This window comes from Magallana gigas, chromosome 8, assembly GCF_963853765.1.
Source record: "Magallana gigas chromosome 8, xbMagGiga1.1, whole genome shotgun sequence".
Lineage (NCBI taxonomy): Eukaryota > Metazoa > Mollusca > Bivalvia > Ostreida > Ostreidae > Magallana > Magallana gigas.
The window spans coordinates 19,857,225-19,882,083 of NC_088860.1; the positions used below are offsets into that span (position 1 = coordinate 19,857,225).

Consider the following 24,859-nt stretch of genomic DNA (forward strand, 5'->3'; position numbering starts at 1 on the left):
GAGCAGGTCATACTGATAATTAAATGTACAATTTTAATTAATGCTTACTAGGTGGCCATTAACTTTTTTGTCCACCCACCCCCCCCCCCCCTTCCTTCCATTTGTTCTTCGCATTATCTTGGTGAAGTAAATTTTACCTGGTTTATGTGTGCAAGCACTTGTTTGTTTAGCTAGTGGATTGATCTGTCCCAGTTTTGTTTTGCTGAGCAAGTCTTGTTATATTGACCTGTGCTTTCCCATTACTTAGACTCATGGTGCTAAGCTAATAATGCACACAAAAGGGTCTGTTGGTTCAAGACTGCAGTTTATTGTTACCCAAAGCCCAATAATCCGTCTATTAGGAAAGTGGCTAGTTTTACCTTAAAAGATACTCTTCTAGGGGTGTGGGTTGGAGAGATTAGAACTTGACCAAGCTTGAATTGTAAAGTTTGAATTCCCATGTGCTGGATTACTACTTCAAGAGGCATGCACTTGGTGATAAACCCATACTGATGTGTTTTAATATGAATGTTTTGAAGGTAAGCCTTGGTGAACAAAGTACATTGTTTCTTAAATTTTAAGAGGAGTGCATGTTAACTGGTTTTAAACACTTTCCTTCCATATAGTATGTTCTTTGATCTTGCAGTTGTTCATGGCTGGGAAAAGTGTTTTAAAAGTCTGAGAATGATCAATTCACGAGATAACGTCTAACTTTAGCTACAAAATATGCAGTTATGACATTGTGTTCTTTGGCTGCTTTATTTAAGAGGGCTTTTTGTTGTCGGAACTGGATGCACACAATGACAAGCTGAAGCTGTTGTTGCATTTTGTCGCTGAATCTTCCTATTGAGGGTGAATAATAATTATCTAGAGGGTGATGAGAGATTACAGTTTTGTCAGACAGTGTCTCAGCAGGAATCAGTTTCCTTCCACAGTCAATGATAGCTCTCCAACAGATGAAATTCTACTGATAAGGGGGGCCAGCTGATTCAGTTGAGGGGAGTTTCCTCAGATCCAGATGCTCTGAGAAACTGCAGAGCCTTAGAGTGTCATATAATATCCAAGTTATATAATATGTCTTTAAATTCTTTTGCAGTTTCTAAGTTTGATGGGGAATTGTTAGCATCATATGCAATTTTTTTCCTCCCATTTTCCCCTCTCTTACAAACTCGGTGACAGTTTGAAATGTTTATAATGCTAAATTGTGATGGACCCCAAATGTGGTGCCTCATTCAAACAATTTTGAATTAAGGAATAGGTTTGGCAGCAAAAACGAGAGGATTTTAAAAAAGACAGAATGAAAAAAGTGAAGGGTAACACCGAAAATCAATTTTTAAGTGAGTTTGGGCCAAATATTAATGGATGTGTTCTAATGTTTTCCTGTGGATGTTTTCTGTGTTGTCATCATGTGACCCGTGAAGTTGGTGCCTGGGGGTTACAGCGTTACACCTGAGGAACTGACCATTGTCCGTGTTAATAGTTTATTGTTCCAGAGAGAGATAATCTTGATTTTTATCATTCAGGATTATGATTACCAAAACATAACTATTTCATACTTCAAAGACTGTTTGAATTGCAAGCAGCATGCAGATATGACCACATGTGTCCATGCTGTGTAAACATGTCTACCGGTACATGCAGTAGTTAGTTGGTAAACCAGTTTTTCGATGATGGATTTTCTGTGCATTAGATTTGAGAGGTTGATGGAAGGCTAACTTATGGAGTGAGGATTTGTTTGATTATAGCTGCTTGGAGAATCTCTCTGGAATTTGTTTTGATATATTCATGGAGGATGCAATGGCAGTTCAGGACATGGGGTGGCACTCCTTTTGTATGTCTACCATGTCCTCCCTCTGTGCTTTCGACGGAGATTTCAGACAGTTTTTGACGGATTTAGATTGTCCACAGGTGAAGTTTGTGTGTGGTTATTATTGACATGAACTTTAGTGTGGTCCTCTCTGGTCACCATAGCCCAGTAACTGACATATATATGTCAATTATTTAGTAACTGAATCATCTTATAAATCTACAGCTAAGCTCTATTTTTTTTTAACCATAAACTGGTGAATGTTAAAAGTTTTTAAATGATAATTTTTTTTTAATTGTGCAATATGATGCACATAAGTCGTGAATATATTGTTATGTAACTTCATATTTATTTATTGCTTTTGTTTTGGTTTATAAAAACTATATTTCCTGTAAAATATATGGGAAATATTCATGGTGTTTTCCTATCGATAATAAAAGTTACATGCAAGCCCTGCTCAGGCCAGCTAGTAATTGTGTTTATGTATCCTTGTACACTAGAGGGTACCAGGGGTCATTAAGGACTTATATCTCATCCATCATTGTGTCAACTTTATAACCTACCCACTGAATCTTGATTGAAAATAAAACATGAATTGCCTCATCATTGATAATCTCTGGATTATCAGACTTCATTAATGAGATTAGACCTCTTATCCTCCTTATCCATGTTATCTCATTTCCTCTAATTTTTGCCATTGGTTTTAAACAAGTTGCTAAACAAATGCAATGCTTATAGATATTTAACACCCGGTCTTATCAAGAAGTGAATCTTAAAACCCATCCTAGCACCTGTTCATCAAATTCATTATGTTAGCTGGTGCCATTCAGAGAATGCATTTAGGAGATGTATCATGTTAACTGGTATTAAATTTAATCCCTTTAGTATCATCAGCATATGCCAATCTGGATCTTTGACTTGAGAGAATTTTTGTTTCATTGATGTATAGATGGTGGAGCAGATTTTGACGTTGATAAGAATTCATTCACTTGATTTAGTTGGCATGTGTGTTTACCCTGTGTTTTTGTACTGTTTTTCAGCTGTTGTCAGAGATTACAGAGCATGGGGAAGTCAACGGGAATGATGGAGGACTTAACCTAAACAAGCAAGGACAAAACAGTGATACTTGTCTGATCCCAGTGAAAGATAAAAAGGCTGCAGCCAGTAGCCCCCTCGTCTCACAGAGAAATGTGTTCAACAGAAGTCAGAGTCTGCCCACAACTTCCTTGTCCAACACATCACAACATCGAATCATCTACAGAAACGGCCATTTTGTGATAGAGACCAATTACGAAGAGGAGGAAGGTGAGGAGACTTTTGTGCAGCTGGATGAGGATTTGTCTCTGGAGTCCTCTGAGGACCTAGAACAGTCAAAGGTCAGATTTCACAATGGCAGGTCTTACTCAGAGGCCAATTTGACAGGCAAATATAATTCTGAAAGTTCAAAGTTGTATGATGAGGATGAAGACATTGATGTGTTCATGAAAAATGAAAATGATGTGACTGTGATTGAGAATAACAATGATGGTTCTTCGCCAAACTGGCACGTGCTTGTGAAGCGTCGGACAAGACACGAGGACCAGGATGGTGAAAACAGAAAGTCCCGTCCTTTATCTGTGGATGAGAGTCAATTACAAACCCACAGAGTGGAATCAGACTCAGAGGAAAAGTCCCATATGACAACAGAGAGAAAGAGACCCAGTGAAAATGTGAAACGACGAAGTGCAAGTTTTAGGGAGTTGGGAACATTAGGAACTGTGAAGTTGAAGAGGAATTCAAGCTTTAGGAAAGCCCAGGAACGGGGATATCTTAATTCAATGAAAATTTCTCAGAGAAATGATAGTGTCGGGAATTTATCACTGACCCCATCAGAATATTCAATGTGTAGTGATTCTGGTAAGAGCAAAGGATCTGGATTCTTTCATAAGGTGTTCAAAAAGAATAAACCAATGGAGAAATTTACTGACCCAAACAAATCTAAGGATTCTGGGACAAGAAAAATGTCACTCTTAGGACTATTCACCAAAAAGAATAGAGGAGAGTTCATGTCTCAGAGAAGCATGGATGAACTTATTTCACCACCTATTGCAGTGTTCCAGGGTGACATGGATATTCATGTGGACTCTGCTCCCAACTCCCCTTATTCTAGTCAGTTCAGGCGGAGACATACATCAGCTGAAATATATGACAACAGCAAAGCAAACAGTCTTCCCAGAAAATCCACAGACTACCAGAAAACGTTGAAACTTGCAAACGAAAACAATTCTGGTTCAAGACTTTTAGCCGTTCAAAATTTGGACAACCACCCGAAGAGACCGATAAGTCCCAAGCCTAGCAATGTACCAATTCCGCGCAGAAACTCCAATGTCAGTCTCCCTAGCTCGCCCATCAGAGATCAGTATGACGGACCATTTAAAACATCCATGTCAAAGCTGGATTCCTCCGATTCTGCATCAATCTGCTCTGGGGGTAGTTCTATAATAGTGGATACCTCAGGGTACCTTCCCCACCCCCAGGAGAGTGAGATAACCCCCAGTAACAGCAAGGACAGCGGGATCCAGAGAGACGTCAGCTTCCACTCCAGCAGTGAGTCAATCAAGGTGAGTAAGGCTGGTTCAGTGCATGTAACAAAAAGTAGGTTTGACTTTGATAGTGGTGTTACAGATGCAGTCAGATCGTTACAGATGTCAACATGGCTCCACCTTGTCACAGTTCCTTAACCTAGCTATTTGCCCTGTATGAGTATTTGGTACTTATTCACATAAAAATGACGTATATTACACTTATACATACGCTGTAGCTGTGGTGAGAGGTTGTCTTGGAGCGTATGTGTAATATACAAATGTAAGTCATCAGTCTCTGAGGTCATCCTTGGTTTAGTGCATCTGTACTCATTCTTTCACTCCTCTTTAGCCTATATATTACATCCTGGCTGTGGTCAGTGAAAAACAACAATCAAACGTCCTGAAGGTTGTCTCAGGTAGACTATAGACTGATGAATCGACAGTTTTCACTTTGTGTGAGATCACAGTCAAATATTTGTACAGACTTCAAGTACAATACTAAAAGGTATGAAGAGTTATCTCCCATTATCCAGTTTCATTTACCATTAGGATAATTATAGAAAAATATATGATCATCCTTAGATCTTGCTCCAATTAGTGGTCAATCCTATTCCATTCTTTTTTTTATGAGCAAAACTTGTTTAGATTCTGAATCTGCCATCTTCTCTAGTAATAGGATGTTATCATGCTTATAATAGTAAAATATCATCATTTCTTTCATTTTGATCAGCTTTTCAATCTGACCGGTATAAAATTGCTTTTCTTTTGAATTTTCAAATGCATTTAGTTTTTGCTTCAATTTAACTGTCAACCATCATTTTATTGACAAATGCTTATAGCATAGTCAGTCATAATTTTTGACATGCATGTATGGAAAACATTTCATAAACATGTACATATGGTATTATATAGACTGGCCATAAGTAAAGAATAAAGTTATTTCCCAATTTTCACCAGTTGATTTTCGAATAAATTGAAATGAATTTAAGAAAATTAAAGATGTTTTTCAAAGCAGAGGAGTTCTTTTTAGAAGGAAAATTTTGGTGCTAATAAATTAAGTTCAAAGGCATTTTTCTCTCATTATATCTGAACTCTGATGTTGAAGAATGTGCTAAATGGAGAATCAGCTAATTTTCTTATCTACCTACAATAACAATTTGAAGTACAAGGTGCAGTAAAAGAGTAATTAAGTATAGGAGATTAATTTCTTGTTGAAAGAGGTTAACTTCATTGGCAGTTAATATATTTCAGCCCTGGAATGCCGGGGGGAAATGTGCATTTCATACAAGACACAAGTACATTAAAAGAAAACTTGTGTTTCAAAACTAAAAAAAAAAAAAAAACGAAAGTTGCATAATGGTTGTAATTAGTTACCATGGTAATAGAATCTTTTTTAAAGTATAAGAGATGGGAGAAAGTAAGGAATTTCTGAATTTCGGGTTCCATGCTGTCAGAATTCAAGTAGCAAAAACCTGTGTGCAAATACCCCAGCCCATGCTGAAATCGGTCCATTTGAGAAATTTGCATGTGTCTGTACCCCCAGGGTCCAGTGATGTGCGTTGGTGAGAAAAGATCATTAATTTGGATGGTTTTACTGCCTTGGTTTGTTTGAAGTCACTGTTTACTTCTGTTTAAGATATACTCCCCCAGGAGACTGAATACCAGGTATAAACACTGACTCCTCCCTCCATCAGCTGATTGTCACATGGAAAATTACAAAATATATGTATATACCTGTACCAAATAGGTAGCCAAAAAAACCTGGATTTAAGTGAATTAAGAAAGGAAAGAGAAGAAAAAAATGAAAAGGAGTAATTGCAAATTCATCAAAGGATGCTGCATAGATGTTGAATAACCTCAGTGGATTATAGGGCAATGAACTAACTTGGTATAAGAGCCTGTGATGCAATGCGTGTTGACCACATGTAGGAAATATTACACACTTCCCGGGCATCATCTGTTTATTGTGGGAGTCGGTTTCGTTACGAGTGGACAAATATACCCATTGTCTTGCTTGTTTAAGGACCTTTGAAAATAAATAAGGAAATTTTCAACATGCAGGACAGATTTTGAGGAAATTAAGTTTGAAAGTGTGTTAAATTTGTTGATTTCTGCTCTGGAATTAAATCATATGATGTATTTTTGTGCATAAGGATGAAAGAATTAATCTTTTTTGGATGACAGAGGAAACTTATTAAGAGTGGGGAGGGAAAAAAAACCTTTTTGTTTGTTTTGCTCTGTCTGTTGAATCTTGCAGCAAAAGCCGAGGAAAGAAGTGAAAACGTAATTCACAGAAAGAAATTGCACCTTTGGTTTCTTATTAGACAGTGTTATAATAGATTGGAGGAAAAAGAAAATAGACTTTGATGGTTTCACCCAAGTGTTTGATTTTTGAAATATGTTCAGAATGTGGCTGAGGGCTTCTGCTAATGATATTGACGTAATTGTTAAACCGTAATTGTGTTTTTTGGGTAATGAAAGGACCCATGTTTCTCTCTTGTTTTAAGAGATCACGTGGCCACAAACAGCAGTATACTTGCACTTGTTCCTCTGTGGATTCCAATCAGTTCAGAACTCTGAGAATTGATAGGTCTTGTGACTGCGAACTAGCATGGATGGTCAAAAGGTCCGAAAGCCTGAAAGAGACTACTACGATCAGGTCAACAACGAAGGAGGGTCTCCCTTCCAGCAAGACCAATCTTCATGGCTCTAAAAGCCTTCCAACCTCTCCACGCTCTCGTTCCAGTTGCACAACTGCAAGGGTATTGTCCACAGCCCAACAAAGACGAGATCTCAAGGTAGGACATTTGGAACAGGATTTTCTATGTGGGAAATCTGAGTCAGGATATAAGGATCCTACAAGGAGACTCCAAAATACGATCTGTGAAGAGACGGAGACTGTGGCAGAGGGTAGTTGTGAATGTGTTGCTGGTTTTCATGGTGGACAAGAGGGTACTGACTTTCATTTTACTGGAGAGGACACTTCCCTATTTGAGGTTAACAAAGAGATTGTTCATATTAAAACACCTCAAGTACCATCCGAGTCAGCTCCACTGGAGTTATGTGGAGATAATGTAGAGGAGAAGAACCAGTTCAATGAATCATGTGATGAAAGTGAAGCATTCTTTTTCACAGGAATAGATACTTCATTACACGAACCTCGCAATTATACAGAAACTGCACAAAATAACACAAATTTAAGATTAGGGGAGAGCAGTACTGATTTTGAAGTGAAAGTTTTTCCAAAGCAGGAAGTTGCAAATAAGGTGTTGGTACATGAAGCACCAGCACAAATTATGTGTGATGAAAGTTTTGTAAGATTGAAGCCTTTAAAAGCAAGAAAGAGCAGTATTCACGGATTGGAGATGGACCAAAAAGGAGAGAGAAGCATCCCTGTTAGTTTGCCAGCAAGTTTGACTGGTAGCATGGAAGAATCAAACCCCGATCCTGAGAGACCCAAAAGTCTGTTCAGAGAGCTGAACAGAATAGGAAGTATGAGCCTTGTGCAGAGCAAGCTCATGTCTTGGAAAGCTCTAGAGGAGCAATACACCAATTCCAATGGGAAACACTTACTACCATATGGTTGTAGCGAGTCACCAAGGAGGAAGAATTCAAGACCAAGCGATAATGAAGATGAGCAGGTAGAAAGAGTGACTGGAAATGACACATATCAGAAAGGGGAGATAGATGCAGGGGTATGCAATGGAACTAATGGTAGTGAGGGGTCAGGTGGTAGCGAGGGGTCAAGTGGTAGTGAGGATTCAAGTGGTATACAAATAGAGGTGTCTAGTGAGACGTCATGTGAATTAGACAGGGAGGGGTCAGAAGAAACTGTTGAAGAAAAGGGTGCAGTTGTTGAAAGTCCATGTGATGAAGACAAAGGAAATGATCAAGCGTATGCTGGACAGGAATCAGTTTGTCCAGATGATGAAACTTCTTCAGCCGAAGTTGTCAACATTGTAAATGGAACTGAATCTACTGAAACTGTCAATATTGTGGATGAAACTGATGCTACTGAAACTGTCAATATTGAAACTGGATCTACTAAGGCTGTCAGTATTGTAGATGAAACTGATTCCACTGAAACTGTCAGTTGTAAAGATGAAACTAGTTTTGGCGAAGCTGACAATATTGCATGTGAATCTGATTCAGGTGGAAATGTCAGTATCTCAAATGAAACTTATTCAGCAGAAGCTGTCAGTTTTATGGATGAAACTGATTCTGTGCAAATTAGTTGTAATGTGGATGAAAAAGAGGAGTCGGATTTGAATAAATGTGATGACAATTTAGAGGGAGATAACTCTGATTCTGAGGTTAGTTTGAAGTGTAATAATAAGTACATGTACATGATACATAGATACTGTTATTGTAGAGAATGTCAAACTATGACTTTTTGCATTTACAGGAAGTGTTTTTATTTTTTATTGAATGGATTCAACATTTGATAAAAAATTTTACTCTCTCTCTTCATGAAAATCTTTAGCAATAACTCTTTAATATTAGATTTGTAATATTATTTTTTAGCCGACTATTTCACAGCTACAGTTTTAGCTTCAGGGATCTCTTTCTATCTTATTAGACATGTTAGAGGGATTTTCATTTCTTTAATATCCGCCGTGATTTTAATAATGTACTGTTTTGAGTATTTAATGGATTTCTCAAGGTAAAATGGTTACAATTTCATGTTATTGTATTGGTGAAGCAAATTACGTACGCAGTCTGACAAGATAATTTTACAGTGTGTATTTAGGCTCAGCATCAAAGATGCTCACTCCAGCATCAAGCTGCATATATATTTATAGAAGGTCTTGAAATATTTTCATTTTTCTGCCTGTGTAAATGCATTGGGTGGAGCCATGTTTGAGATAGCACTGATGGATCTAAATAATCCATTTTATTGATACATGGCTTCAGAAATGAATCAACCCTGAAATCCTCTATCATTTTAAGTAATCTGTTGATCTTTTATTTAGCAGTTTTGCTATTCTCACTGTTTTTGTTTGGAGTATTACTGATTACATGTTTCACCTGCCAATTTAGACTCCCAAGAGTCTAAATCATTATTACTTTGTATTACACACTGATGGGCTGTACTTGCAAATATTTATAATGTTAATTGTAGACCCCACAAGATCCTACTGCTAATGTGGTTCGAAGGCGAAAATCTCCGTCACCTAGGCCGGAACGACCCAAGTCGGAAATCAGCGTCAGATGGGCAGATCTGGAAGAACCAGGGGAGGTCGCTCCAGTCAAAAGGCGGGAATCATCCCGCAAATCCAAGCAAAGGCCCAAATCAGACCTAGGTATGATGATAATTGGACATAATGATGTTTTCAGGGCTTTCTTTCTTCTTTTATCACAATGGATCAAGGTCACAGTCACTTTGAGATATATCTAAATATGCAGCACATTTTTATGAGCTTTCACAAAATTCTTTGTGCATTAGGAATTTGTATCCTGATAATTTGCAGCACATGTGCATCAAATGCACCATTTAAGAGCTGCAGCATTGACTCAGCTTGGTTTCAAGTACAGCTGAAAAATTTGTTTTGTAATTGTTTAATTATCAGCAGCAAATAAATGGCACACCCCTTTAAAAACTTCAATATTGTAAACAAATATACATGTACATGTTCACAGATTCAAATGTAGATACCCTTCCTTGAGAGTACTTTCAAGTGCCTTTATATTGAGATACATAAGTACATGTAGTGGCAAATATATGACAAAGTCAATTTGTTAGCTAGCTAGCTTACATGTACTTGATGTATATAAAAGTGCTGAATACTGGACCTTATGGCTTTGTAACAAATTTATGGAAATATTTCAGAGGACAATGTTCAGATGTTTGATGAAATGTACGAGGAGGTTATTGACGACTATGATTTTCTGACAGGTAGTAAGTGAAATTACTGTTGAGTTCTATTCCATATCTTTATTATTTTTTTGGCATTTTTATTATGGCATTTTTGTTAAATTTCCATCATGGCTGATTGTCCTTCAGTGATTTTTTTTTATTTTTTGTCCCTATTCATGTCTAAATGTTTTATTGTTTTCTTATGATATTCAGCTTTTAGCTTCATTGCTTTTAGAGTTTTCTGTTTGCATGTGCAGATTATTTCATTTATTGTTTTGTTGATCCTAGCAATATTGTATTTTATGTATGTATATCAACTTGTACACAAACTATATTTAGATTGAATTTTGTTTCCTTGAGAATTATTGCATGTGTGTACATATATGCTGGTATATAAAGCATGTTCAATGTTAAATTGTTTGTATACTGTAGAAACACATATTTTTGTTGGGTCAAAATTTCGTTGTTTTGAAACGAAATCTTTTTGAAACGAAATAAGATTTCGTTGGCATTTAATTTCGTCATATCGTAAACTCTTTGTATTCATTAATACTTTGGTGAAAAATTCGTCATTGATTTAATTTTGTTTATTTATACTGCCAATGAAAATAACAAAATTAAGCCCTCAACGAATATTTCTGCTTTGACAAAAATAATATCATCAGTATAAGTTGGATACAAATTTTATAAAAATAGATTTTTCTTAAGTATCCAAAAGTTAAAGCAGGAACAAGATGAAATAAGTCTTAAAAAAGTAATCTATGTCGTTGCATAAGATTGATGAGCGTTTTTTCCTCAGAAAAGCAGCTGCAGAAGAAAAAAAACTTCGAAGCACAAATAGATATCCTTTAAATAAGTACCTCCTACATAATATGCATATCATATATGGACTTTAGGAGTAACATTGCCCCAAACAAAGATCAAATTAATAGAATTTGAATAAATAATTATGAATTTAAAAACAGAATATAAAAATATGTTTTAATACAGATATGTTGGTGCATAAACAAAGTGATCAATACACAGCCTTTTTTTTTTTTGTTTTATAAATTATCAAATATGGCTATTATAGAAGAAATTCGCACAAAAATTGTCCAAAAAATCCTTAAATACAGTATTGTATCTTAAGTTTGTCTGTTGAAAATGTTAACAGTTAGGTTAGCTAAACCATAAACTGCTTTTACATTTCCTTGTTTTAATATATTATATAAACTTTCCCTTTTTTCAACCTTCAACTGAGAAAAAAATTTCCTTGGCTCATTTTACCAGTATTTTTATCGAATTGTTTGTAGTACCTATGTGTACAGATATAAATTATTTCTATTCAGTCGTTATTTGGGATTTATAAGTATTTTCTTAGAATATCTAATATTTCATCTACTTCATATGCCTTGAAATTGTTAATCTCTTAAAAATGTTCACCTTTGCAAATCAATGAGACTACCGGTATTAATTAAATATATTAAGGATTGTCGTAAAATCGTTTATTGTTAAGATGATATAACAACTTGTTTTTTAACCTCCAAAGGTATACCTACAACAGCCACAAAATAACAGCGAGTAGCGAATTTATCCTGGAACATAAAAGAAGCTTTCTTTCCAACCTAACAATGAATATACCCCCCAGCATAAAAGATAATATAGACTTCTAATCTTATCACCCCATTCTACTTGGAAACGCAGGTTACATAACAGTTGGTTTATTTCATAAAAAGTTTCTTGAAGAAAATAATAAATTTACCAGTATACGCATAAAGAGTTTTTAAAAAAAGGGGTTCACCCTCTCTATGAAAGTATTGACAAACGTATAAAAACAGAAAAAAATCTGTTCACCACTTAGACAGAATATTGAGATAGTGCGGAATATATAAAAAAAATTGTTATGCTTTTTATCTGCATAGCAATTAGAAAGGAATGCTAGGGGTGTTGACCAGAGAAGAAGGGATCAGCGATTATATGAGTCTAGATAGAGGCAGGGATCAGCTATTATTGTTTACTGCAGCAACCACTGCATATATATACTGTGATCTCAGGAAAGTGTCGGTTAGATGGGGACAGTTTGTGTGAATATTTCTAAGTGACTTGCCTTCCGGTTGATTTTTATTAGGGGATAGTATCATCATCATCATCATTATCAATGTGTATTATATATTATCTGTGTCAGCCAAAATGGCAAACTTTGCATTGGAGGTTGTGATCAACTAGGAAATGTCACAGTGATGGAGTGTTTGGGAATTCCTTTGAAGGACCGTCCTGCTTCTTATGCTGGTATCTTTTGATTGGACAAATTTTTGTCAAGTTTCTTAAAAAGTTAGCTAAGTGTTGCTGTCAGTAGTCCTTGACGGGTTTTAAATTGGCGATAAGTATTTTGTTCTTTTTATCATTTCCCAAAATAAGCATTTGAATATTTTTGGAAAATTCTCCGTATTGTATATTTTTGGAAAATTCTCCATATTATGCAGATCTATCTAATTCATGAACACTTGAGCAAGTATATATGTCACATGTATTGCAATAAATACGTAAATGCGTAAGTACTAGCTCTTATTTAACACTTTGTTAGTTCCTTATTTACAAAGTTACAAAGTTCATCATAATACTAGTAATTTTGGGCAAATGGGTTAATACATATAGTGCATAGAAGTGAGGGGCGGGGGGAGGAATTACTGGTATCTGTAGAAAGAAAATTAGTAGCAAGATTTTTTTGTCTAAGGAATTTAGGGCAGGCATGCAGGTTCTATTTTTGAAGGATTTTAATAGGCTTTTTGATAAAAATGTTTTGAACATATAGACTTATTTCATTTGAATTATGAAGCATATTTTCATGTATATACATGCACGGTACATAACTTGTATGTATTTTACTTTTTTTTGTACAATGTATATTCATTAATTTTAATTGTACTTGTACCACATATAGTGTGTATTTTTGGTTCTTAGACAGTCTGGTAAGAGAGATAAATCTCACTATATTAATTACAATTATGCCTTATAAAAGCTATAATGTTAAACCATGATTTCTGTCAAGGAAGGCTAAAATTGTTTGCACCGTGATCATACTTTCAGTTGAAAAAAATAAATGTATTTATAAATCAAAATCTTGAGTAAACAAACAAGAGGATAATGAACCTTAAACAAATATGCATTGTATGCTTATAAATATATTATATTTATGTTGTCTCTTGATCAATGTTATGCATGTGGACATTGTTCATATGCTTCCTGCATACAGCAAGCTATGTGACATCATATTCTACAAGCTAGGGTCTAATCTCTGGGAGAAAATGTCTCTGGGTAGTAATGGCTCTCTTCTTACCGTTATCAGTGGTACTTGGCAGATTTATTGCATTCTTGTTGTTGTCATAGAATTATTAATAAGTCAAACTTAATTGGAGAAGAAAAATACTCTTTATCATATCAAAACAAGATGGTCAAGATACATGTATAATCACTTTACTTCATAAGTTTGAATGATTAGCTGCATCTTAGATACATAGATGTAATGATGCTTCCTAAGTCAACATAAGATTTACTTCATTGGAAACAAAGAAATATCATGAATACAGATTCTTATTGAGCCAGCTATGTTACATAACTTTATGATGAGTTGATTTCTCTCTTCTAGGTGGGAGCTCCATAGGGGAAGAAGATATGAAGCCATTTGGGAGCCAGATATGCTTGTTGCCCTACAGCTCTCTACAAAATTTGGAGAAGTATGGACATCTGTACAGTTACGAACAAAAACCAAGCATGAGAAGGGTGAGTTGTTTAAACCAAGGAAGGGGGGGGATGGGGTGGGAAGTCCTTGAAAAATTAGTTTGAGGCAGAAAGAAGTTGTAGGGTAAAATCTCTTAAAAGTAAATTTCTTGTCAGTGAATGAACAGGTTTGCAGCTAGTTCAAGGATGAAAATACTGAAAGCATGCAACTATGACCTTGACCTACTAGAGGATTTGGTAGACCATAGTATCTGCTTGTCTGATTACAGAGTAGGTCTGACACATAGTTAGGTCAAATTGTCATCATATTCTGTGAGAAAATAGGATAGAAAGGGAGACATCTGCTCATTGAAAACATTTATGGTAATAGCATGCATGTACATGCACAGATGAAGTATCAATCTGTTTATGACCAATAGTACCGTACTCACACATGGTATATTGAAAAGTTTGTTTACAATTCTCATCAAACTAAATACATATAAAAGGTTGGTAGGTGGTAAGAATTTATAAATGGGGTTTTTGTGTTTTTTTAGAGTATATATACAACTGTACTCCCGTATAGCATTTTTTGGAGTTTTACAAGAAGTATTGTCTAAATTGTTTTATACCAATAAAGATTTCCAGAAAATGAGGGCTTTATTAGTATAAATGAGGTGAACTGATGGTTACTGTATACAGGGTTATTTTCGCCCCGTGTAATTTTCGCCCTTCTACACTTCCAAACAGTTTAGCCCTGTCTTGAATTCACCCAGACACAGTTTTGTTAAAAATAAAGAAAAATAATTGAAAACATCAGAATTCGCCCAGTCTTAAATTTGCCCGCTAACAATGAGGGCAAAAGGGGCGAAAATAAAACAGAGGCGAATATTTCCCTGTGTACAGTATCTCATTTTAAATAATTATGGACGCTTATAGTGGTCAGTACATATTTCATACAATAATCTTCAAAGTTACATACCGGTAATTCACTTCACTTATCAGAGAGTTGACACTATGGCACAGTATTACCTTCAATCCCTGACAATCTTTAACAGCTAAAATTCAGCGAATCTTTTTATTTATGAGTTAAAAAAAATATATAAAATGGCCATGATAGACCCCTGGCATTCTCCTTTATTTAATTTCTGAATACGACAGGGGTATCTTTGCACCATTTTATTTTCAACACATATGCCCAGTACACCTTAGTTTGGTACATTTTATAACTGCATGATTTGTGGAACGCAGTTAAAAATGGGATGAAATCAGTCATAGTAATAATATTTATCACTTCATTTTAAAAATTCTTGAAAATAATTTATTCCAAAATATTAATGAACTTGCCATATTGCATTTGTAGAGAAATTTGGTTAAACAGGTAATTTGAATGTTGAATTGATATTTCTTTTCTAATCTTTTGTTTTACATACATATTTCATCCTGTGTGTTCCTTATGGAGGAGTGGTGTGTTCTTTTCTCCGTTTTGTTTGAATTGCTGTTTCATATGTACGACTATACATGTATGACAGAATCATTGTGCATGTTCGAGTCGGCTAGCAGTCAGGGGGAGATAACTGAGATTTGTGCAGTGAGCATGTGGGATTGATACACAGGTTTCCATGCATGGTTATTCCCATGATATATGCTGTACAGTAAATATTGTTATTTTAAAAAGAAAAGGAAATGACTGTGAAAAGGGAATATTAATACATGTCAGAGATATGACAGCATTGTTTTTTCTGCTCCTCTCACGGATGTTTGTGTATAAATATATTTACAGTTACTGCAACATGTCTATATACATATATGCATGGATATATATGATGAATGCTGATGAAATAAATACATACTCTCTATGAAATCTATATAATGTACTTTATATAGACTATATATCAAAGTTTTCATGTACAGTGTATTTTAAGGTACAATGTATATTAATTAATTAAGGAGGCTGGTTAGTCAACAAATTTAGCATCAGATCTTTATTAGATTAAATTAAGATATGATTTTTTAGCTATAAACTAATGAAGGAAAAATCTTTAGAGTTAACGTTTTAAATTTGGGTATTTTCCTATACATTTATATATAGTGTTCTTCTAAAAAAGGGATAAAAAAAAGTCTAAAAATTGCCACGACTATCAAGCCCTCTTAAGAATAATAACCCCCCCTCCCCCCTCCCGGTTCACCCCCCTCCCCCTCCAATCCTCACCAGTCCAAAATAGAAATATTAATTGATAAGTGTTCTTATGTTAATAAAAACGTGGGAGAGAGTTTCCTGGCAAATTGTCAGTATATATTTCCTTTTGTCAATGTTTTCCCCTAAAATTAGCTGACTAAAAAAAAACAACAAAATGTTACATGTATAAAGAAAGCTTTGTATTAATTTCATTTATTTGTTTAAAAATAAACACTTCAATGTTTTATGTTTTGTGTATCAAATACTCCCTTTTACCTGTTCATTTAAAACACCCATGATTGCTGATGATCTAATTAGGTAACATTTAAGGTCCACTGAATTCTAACACATAAATTATTGTCAATAGCCAAAAAAAAAAAATAATTATTTAAATGAACTACTCAACAGGAAGAGTTAGGGCCCTGAGGCAGTGTGTGTAACAAGGCATTAAGAACTGCTTTCACGGTTGTGTTCTGCAGAGTGAATGTAATATTACTCAATTAAGTGTTGTTGTTTGTGCTTCCTATTTAGTACAAGGACTGGATTTACTTATCTGGGGGGTGTTCTTAGTGGTCTCAACTTTCCTGTGGCGGACAGAGGACACACTTAAAGTCTTTGTAGCTCTGAAAGCTTCCGAACTCGCTCAACCACTTTTTGTTGCCTGACAAGTGTTGTGTTTGTTTATAGTGGTTCAGGGTGAATTTTTAAATTTTTTTTTATTTGTTGGGCCCAAATTATAACACATAGTGTCATGATAAGTAAGGGAAGCTTTATCAGTGTTTTCATTGACTGTGTTGGAGTAGGGAGCAGCTATGTTTGAGATTTTTAAGATGAGTTCGGATAAACTCTGTGTAGGACGATGTGGCAGTGATAATTTTAGTGCTTTATCCAACGGATATCTTTTGTCGGAAGGAATCCGTGTTCGGCTCGGGATTAATGTGGTTCACGTTATCGAGAACGATGTGTGTACCTCGGTTCCTCTTCGGAGGGTATCCTGTAACAAAACAGACAGATCCCGACTGGTAGGGCACAGAACTGTAGACTGGTCTATATATGTTTAATATTGAAATTGTTTTCTCTTTTTTAATAAGAAATATCATCCGTATTTGAAATAAATTAATGGCCTGTAGGTCAATTTGATCTCCATACAAGTTGCTAAATTACTTATTTTCATAGGAAAATGATTATGTCAATCATAGTAAAGAAAAGCTTATATATATAATGGTAGATGTTAATTTCACATTTTATTAAGGTGGGTTGTGACTAATGCATTACATGATATATTTTCTTGGGCTTCCTGTCAGTAAATCTCTTTATAGGAAAACAAGATACATTTTTGTCATGTCCTGGTGTGTTGGGTCAGGGAGATCCAGTATAGTCTAAATGAAAAATGTTTGTTTCGCATAATAAAAGAAAAACTGAGCTATTAAATTATCATTTCTATAGTGTGATTAACACGGGAGTGAGTTCTATTTTAACCATAGGGAAATTAAAACTGTTGTCATGTTGTTGGGGTTTTTTTTTACATAATACAACAAAATACAGAATAAACACATATTTTTTTCTTTAAAATGATTCGCTGTATGAAGGTTCTATGAAATATATATTCTGTGCTTTAATTGATTAATTAATGGATTATTGAATGATTAATATAAATGACTATTTGTAAAATTACATTTGATCAAAGTATAAGGTGTATCTATGTTAAGTATGTTTATGTTAATTTGTATTGTATTTACATCAGAATTTTATTTCAAGTCATATGTATGTGAATGAGCTAGGCTGGTAAACATCCATCCATGTACATACCCAGTTATTATATATGAGTACACTAGTATATTCCTACATTAATTAAGTACATCGTTCACACCTTTTACAATCAACCTATTGGATTAATTATCTCACCTGTCTAACATGTCATCAAGTAATTAAACACCTGACCTGTAATTATCACGACTTGGTCCATAGATGACCTTTCCCACCTATCTATTATAAAGGTGTTAAAATAGATTTGTGAATGGGGGCCTAGGAAATCCCCCAGAGTTCTATTGAGTATTCTCACATTAAACCATGTAAAATTACACAATATCTGTGACATGCTTTTAAATTTCCATAGAAGTTTGAACAGAAACTTGCGTACAGAATCTATTGTTCCAAAGAGATATATACACACTCACTATTGTGCAATATAATCCATTAATTCCAAATCCATTCAATTTCATTCAACTTGTAATACATTGTGGAATTTGGAAAATTTGGTTTATTTATGTGTGTACAAAAAAAGGATTAAAAGTGAATTCATTGGAGAACTGCTCTTTTATGACACTATGTGACCTGTTTCAGATGTCCACCCCTCACCCCATCAAGACACGGCTGGAGCGCACCCCACGGAAACAGAGGCGGAAGACCCCCTTGGTCAGGTCCCACAGTATGCCTGAGAGTCTGGACAAACTCAGCAAGAGGAAAAAGTTCCTCAGTACCATAGGTATGTCAGCATCAAATTCTTCACTTTCAGGTGCTTAATGTCAGCCAGATTTTAAGCTGAGAGCTAATTTAGGCTTTTAAGCATTCTGCCCCGATTCTTAGAAATATAATTATCTGATTTATGTCTTGAAGGCATAAAAATTTTGATAGGCGCTGATTTTTATTTTTTTGTATATTGGTTGATATAGATTAACAATGATGCTTATACAGTCTACACATCCAGCTTTAAATATTAAAAACATTAATTTCAGTGCAAAATATATGTTTTCTCACTTAAAATATATATAATATATATGTATAGTTGTATAGCAATTAAGTATTATTGTCCTTTAAATATAGAAAAACACTTTACATATTTTGACAATATTATTAGATTTTACACTTGTTTGATGAACTTTGAAATTTATATAATATCAGTTAATGGAAAATTTTCCCTTTGATAACCAGATTTATAAATAGTTGCATAAAATATAGCTTCGACCATCACAAACTTTTTTTATAACAAACGACAGGGGGTAAAACCTTTATTGCTTCCTGCATCAATATTATATGTTTTAGTTTAATTATCAGATTTTCCTTTAAATTGTTTTGTATCATAACCACATTAAAGATAAATTCAATGATAAGGTTTATAATATGACCTGCACGTGAACTGTAGTATATACTGGTCTGATTTATATGGAAATTGTAGCAGCAAGCCAGCATGCAAACTTGAATGTCATTTTTACACTTGTATATTTACCAATATTATGAGATCTGATATCTGCTCAGAGGGAAATAAACCTTGATCTCTTTTACAAATGACTTAACATGTCACGTATTTATTTCACATACAAGGCGGAACTACATGAAAGATACAATAGGTATTTGTGGCCAAAAGAAAAGAAGAAACAAATCCTTCAAAAGGAATAGAACACCTCGTTTGGTGTTAAATTTTTGTGAGTTCAACTGAGAAAAATAGAGATAATAAACTACCTGTTTCATGATATATATTTTATTGGTTTATTTTTACAGCGTCTTCAAATCTGCACAGGGAAGATGTGATGTGTCACTATGACAATGACAGTAGCAGTGACGAGGGCTCGGAATTCTCCACAGACCAAATCAGTCTCCACGAAAAAAGTCTCACGTCTCGAATATCCGCTCACTATCTGTCTACCCTACGAGAGGTAAGGACGGCATTAAAAAACCAAGGCTTCCCATGTATTCAATCTAGGAAGCTGAAAATTATGCAAGACATTTATTGCACTAATTTTCAGCTCACATAACAATAGAACTTCTGCTTGCTGTGAATATATTGGCAATATCAGCATTTCAAAATGCCTTGGTAGTCTGTAATGGCTTATTATTGTACACATTAATGTCGAGACTCATGTATGTTTGATGCTTTATCATGTACTTGTTCTATATTTCTGGAATAAGTGGGTAGAGCATTTACTATATGACTTTAGGTTTACCTCATACTAAGCAAAGATTTGTATCACAAATCTCTATGATCTCTTTCCATTAGAAAATACCCAGGCTGTTTTTTGTAAGTATATCAGCATCAGAGTTATTGCCCTTGGTATTTCTTTTTTTTTTCTTTTCCTGTCTGGAACACTTACAAAAAATCTGCTGACAGTTAAAAAACTAATGCAAGTTGCATGTCATTGCCTTTTAAGAAAAATATCTTGGCATTCGTCAAGGCTATAAAAGGTGAAACTAATGCAAGAAATATTCTCATGGGCAAAAGTCAAATACAGCTAAATGGAAAATAAGTATTTTTTTTCTGTATGCTTATTAAAAAGATATGGTGGTAACCTGTAATTTGATGTAAACAGGGCCCATTAAGATGATAAAATATACAGTCTAGCTCCCATAGAGAGATCAATATTTTGGACTTAATTTGGCTGCTAGTTAATTCTTTAACGTACACGGGAGTTTGTATGTCACTCATTGGAAAAAAGCATGTGCTTTCTTGGTAAAATCAAAGTGCAGAGACATGTTTCCTTGCTGTGGACCTGATATAACATGGAGGACAGACTAACAAGGGATTCGTCATTGATCTAAGGTGAAATAGGAGATGATGTTTTCGGATAGAAAATTTTTATGATGACGAGTCAAAAAAATGTTGCCGTTTTGATGAGCGCTTGGAATACATATTTTATATCGGAAAACTGTGGAGCAAACATTGATTTCTTGTTTTTGAAACAATGGTTTTATGGCATTTTGTTCTGAAATATGAAAGAAGTGGCATTGTGGGTGACCAATCTTACATTAATGGTGAACGGAACAATGGATTGAGTTTCTTTGTGTGAGGGTATATGGAGCCAGCAGAGGAAATTGTGAGCTCCTGATGAGAGTGTTCTTTATTGATGGATATCACGACTAATCAGACATGAAGTGGTCAGCAAGAGAGATGGAGTGAATCAGAGAGTAGATCACCAGGATGTACTATGTGCGAGCTCAGGGCAGCAGGATGGTGTTATATCAGCCCTACCTCCACTTACACATGGAATATTACGTACACAGGGGGCTCCCAAGGTTCTGATGATTTATAGCAACACTAATATTAAGATGTCATGGCAAAGGATCTGAGTTTGTACATGCTGTTATAGCTAGGAACTATGAAACATGTAGGGAAAACAAACAGGGAATTCAGTAGTTTGGAAGCAGGATTTTGAAAGTCGACAAATACATTTACGCAAATACGCATTTCCTTGTTTGTGGACAAGGTTGACAATTTGGATGCATATGCTTCTTTGAATGAAAGACAATGACTAATTCAAGTGTGGAAAGACAATTAACATGAATATTTTATTCAGTTTATGGACATAATTTCGTTGTAGTGTCATATACTGGTATTCTCCCTGGTTTTGCACTTCAAAGGTGTCTTTTTTGTTGTGCGTGTGTGTACTGGTAATTTCAAACTTTAATAGTGAAGTGAAGACATTACACCAGTGACCATGGAAGATTTGTTGGATTTGTGGTGGTGGAGATAAATACATGGGGTAAAGCCCTGTGAGGTTAGAGGATGGCAGGGGCCACGCCTTCCATGAACAGACAGGGCACCTACCCTGTTATGAAGGTGGGGGCCTTGGATAGGTCCAGGTTTGGATCCATGAGGATTGTTGGAGGTCGGACTCTCCATGAAAGCCGGGAGAATTCTGTGGAAAGACTGGAACCTGTCTATCAAGTGGAGGTCAATATTTCAATGAAAATATCTGTACCTTACTATGTATCTATATGACCATCTAGATATATAACTGCGTATTACCAGTAAATTGATTGCTGTTCGTTAATGAATCACCTTGATATTTGCTCTTGGGGAGTTTCTACCTACCTTAGCTACTCTATAGTTAAAGTATTTGTATATGTAGTAAAGTGCAATTATGTATGCTGCAATTTGTATCATTGTTTAAGTAAAGTGCACCTGTCAGCCCACTAATGTTTAAAACCAAGGTGCGAGCGAGACAATAGAAATGACCTGGGGGCACCTGCTGCTGGCTGTAATTGCTGTTTTCACCTGTCCGGTCCACCTGTAGAATATACCCTGTCCCAGTCCATGCATGCCTGCACTAGTTGACAGGAAATTCAGTCGTCTATCTGTCTAGGCCCCAATATATAAACAACAAACCACCGTAGCATTCTCATCAGTCATTGATTTCAGTTCATAGTGTTCACATCCCAAGTCTGAGCTTCCTTATTCTGTAATCATGGTCCACCTGAAAGTTAGACTTTTCAAGGTCAAAGTTCAGGTATGACACAGAGGGTATTTTGAGTATTCTTATAATGATGTTGATGTAGTTTTATAACCTTGGCATCCAAAAGTACAGCAGGTTCTTTCTTCCCTGTGCAAATTTCTTTGTTTAAATGTGCTAATTAGATAGGAAAGTTATCTCCCTAAAGCACATTACTGAGTTGATTAGGATCCCCCCATGCTCCTTGGAAAGTGAACCAAGACAAGATAGCTGGGCAACCCTCTCCAATAAACCCCTAGCTTACTCATCCATTGGCCCGATACTTCAAAAGATATCTGCGTGTGTGTCTTTGTTTATTTACTCTGTGTAGATAACCTACATGTATGTAAATGACAGTATATAGAGATATTGACAGAATATAAACACACATGGTGCCCTCTTTCTTCCATGTGTACGTTTCGCCCCCGTGGCGGGCCCCAATGCATTATACTCTACTCTACGCATTGCTTCCTGAAGCCTCCCGGAGTAATGTCATTCTGTGTGTCGTGATTTCCATGGAAGTTCTGTAAATTACAGGACAGTAGGGAAAAAATGTGCTTCCTTGTGGAAGTAGCATTCTGGGGCGTGATTGTTCTTCTGGTGTGGACATTCCTGTCAAAAGTGAGTAGAACTCGTGGGGGGGACACGGAGCTAGCAGGGTTGATACACGGTGGTGAATCATTTTATCATGAATGTCACTGTCGACTGATCAATATTTGTTTTCTCCTATAATGCAGTCGAGCATATGGCTGCATATACATAGTTACTGCTGATGCAGCAAGTAAAGGGATTCTTCCTTATACTGCTACTTGATCACTTTCACTTAAACTCTTAACATTGAATGGGACACTCTGTATTCTCAGTTTACTGTAAATCTGATACTTGATTAAGGTGATGTTTTCAAGGGATGAATTGTATGACAAGTTAATTTTAGCGGAGCACTGAGACGGAACATCTTTTATAATTCTAAAGATTTCAACTTTTTAGTCATGTATGCATAACACTTGTTGACATCATGCAGAGAAGGAATTTTGAATTTTACCTGTAGTGGTGTTTGCCTAATGACTCTCTCATTTTCCTGCTGTGACCTTAATTGGATAGGGATTGAGTTAATTACCAGCATAGAATCAATAATAATTGATGGTTTACTCAGGTTATTAGCTTATTATGATATATATAGCATCAATATGGATTTGAGTCTTCTGAGAGACATTTGAACCATAGATGGATCAAAAGAAAATGGACACAATTTATAATGTCCTCTATTCAGTTTAAATCTGTTGACCTGCCCAGTTGAAATTGCAGAGGTTTATTGGCCTCTGCTGGCTTTGTAAACGACAAAACGGCCTGTTGTAAAATCTTGACCAAACTTTGTGCATAGGTGTGACAATCTATACAAGTCCATTCAGGTGTAAAATCTCAGAGGTGAAAAACCTTAATTCTAACATGATTCTAACTTGAAACATGCCACCTCTCTCTCTCTCTATTGTGAAATTTCAGGTGACTCGAGCTCTGACATGCTTTGTTAACTTTTCAGGACTCTTTTTGACAATGTAGATTAATGTGCATATAACCTTGGCTAATAAAGTCTCTCTCCCTTCAACTCTTCTGGTTTTCATAAAAGAGCTTTCTATGGATACACTTGTAAATTGTAACATTATGCCACACTGACTTTTAAGATTCATTTTGAAGGTGAAATAGAGGAGAAAGAGAGACATAGCTTTGACTTTATTTTATTTTGTATCCATCAGCCACCGCATATTGTAGCAATTTTGCTGTAAGAGTTTTATTTGTGAAATTTTGTTAAAATTGAGGGCTTTGTTTTATTCTTCAGAGACCAGAGCCGGACACATTAACATATGCCGAGGCATTATGGGACCACATCACCATGGATCCAGAAGAGCTTGGATTCCGTGCCGGTGATGTCATAGACGTGGCAGACATGTCGGACAAGGACTGGTGGTGGGGGGCTATTGATGACCGCGAGGGGTGGTTCCCAGCCACTTTTGTCAGGGTACGAATAGCCACAGAAATATCATAATGTTTATTATTAGAAAGCTGCTCCTGCTCCTAAGTAAAGTTTATGTAGGGATCTTCCTGTTTTAAAACAGTACTCATTGTCAAGCATTTTACAGCAACACTCAAGTACTTTCATCTATTTTTGTCGCATGCTGAATGACGTCCAATTATCTCTTCAGTTACGAGTGAACCAGGAGCCTTCAGATCTAGGCCTCCATGCAGAAGGCATCTTAGAACATTCCAGTCCAGCCAACCATAGAATCAGTGTCCTCAATTCCGACCAGGCCAGGGAAAATGTGGTCAATGAAATTATCAACGCAGAGCGAGAGTACGTCAAACATCTCAAAGATGTTGTCGAGGTTTGTACAATTTTTCTCTCTTTTTGATAAAATTGAAGAATTACAAGTCTGAAAAAAGATGCGACAAATTTTTAGTAAAATTTAAGAGGTTATTAGGGCCCCGCAAGGATTTGCGGGTGCCCTATAGTAATCACTCTGTCCGTCCGTCCTTCTGTCCGTCCGTCCGTCTGTCACTCTTCCGTCCACAAATTTCCTG

General features: G+C 35.7%; 1 protein-coding gene across 6 annotated transcripts in view; it reads left to right on the top strand.

The window, feature by feature from the left end:
• The window catches only part of LOC105349228 (uncharacterized), a 55,049-nt gene that overhangs the window by 24,821 nt on the left and 5,369 nt on the right, over window positions 1–24,859 (top strand). The window contains exons 4-13 of one of the 6 annotated variants that reach the window (XM_066067846.1): window positions 2,827–4,386; window positions 9,473–9,653; window positions 10,181–10,249; window positions 13,833–13,966; window positions 15,267–15,284; window positions 18,426–18,567; window positions 19,581–19,735; window positions 20,077–20,097; window positions 24,120–24,299; window positions 24,484–24,663. In XM_066067846.1, the coding sequence (XP_065923918.1) occupies window positions 2,827–4,386; window positions 9,473–9,653; window positions 10,181–10,249; window positions 13,833–13,966; window positions 15,267–15,284; window positions 18,426–18,567; window positions 19,581–19,735; window positions 20,077–20,097; window positions 24,120–24,299; window positions 24,484–24,663 (2,640 nt within the window). The remainder of the gene's footprint in view (window positions 1–2,826; window positions 4,387–9,472; window positions 9,654–10,180; window positions 10,250–13,832; window positions 13,967–15,266; window positions 15,285–18,425; window positions 18,568–19,580; window positions 19,736–20,076; window positions 20,098–24,119; window positions 24,300–24,483; window positions 24,664–24,859) is intronic. The other 5 variants (XM_066067847.1, XM_034472094.2, XM_066067849.1 and 2 more) reach the window with 5 other exon arrangements.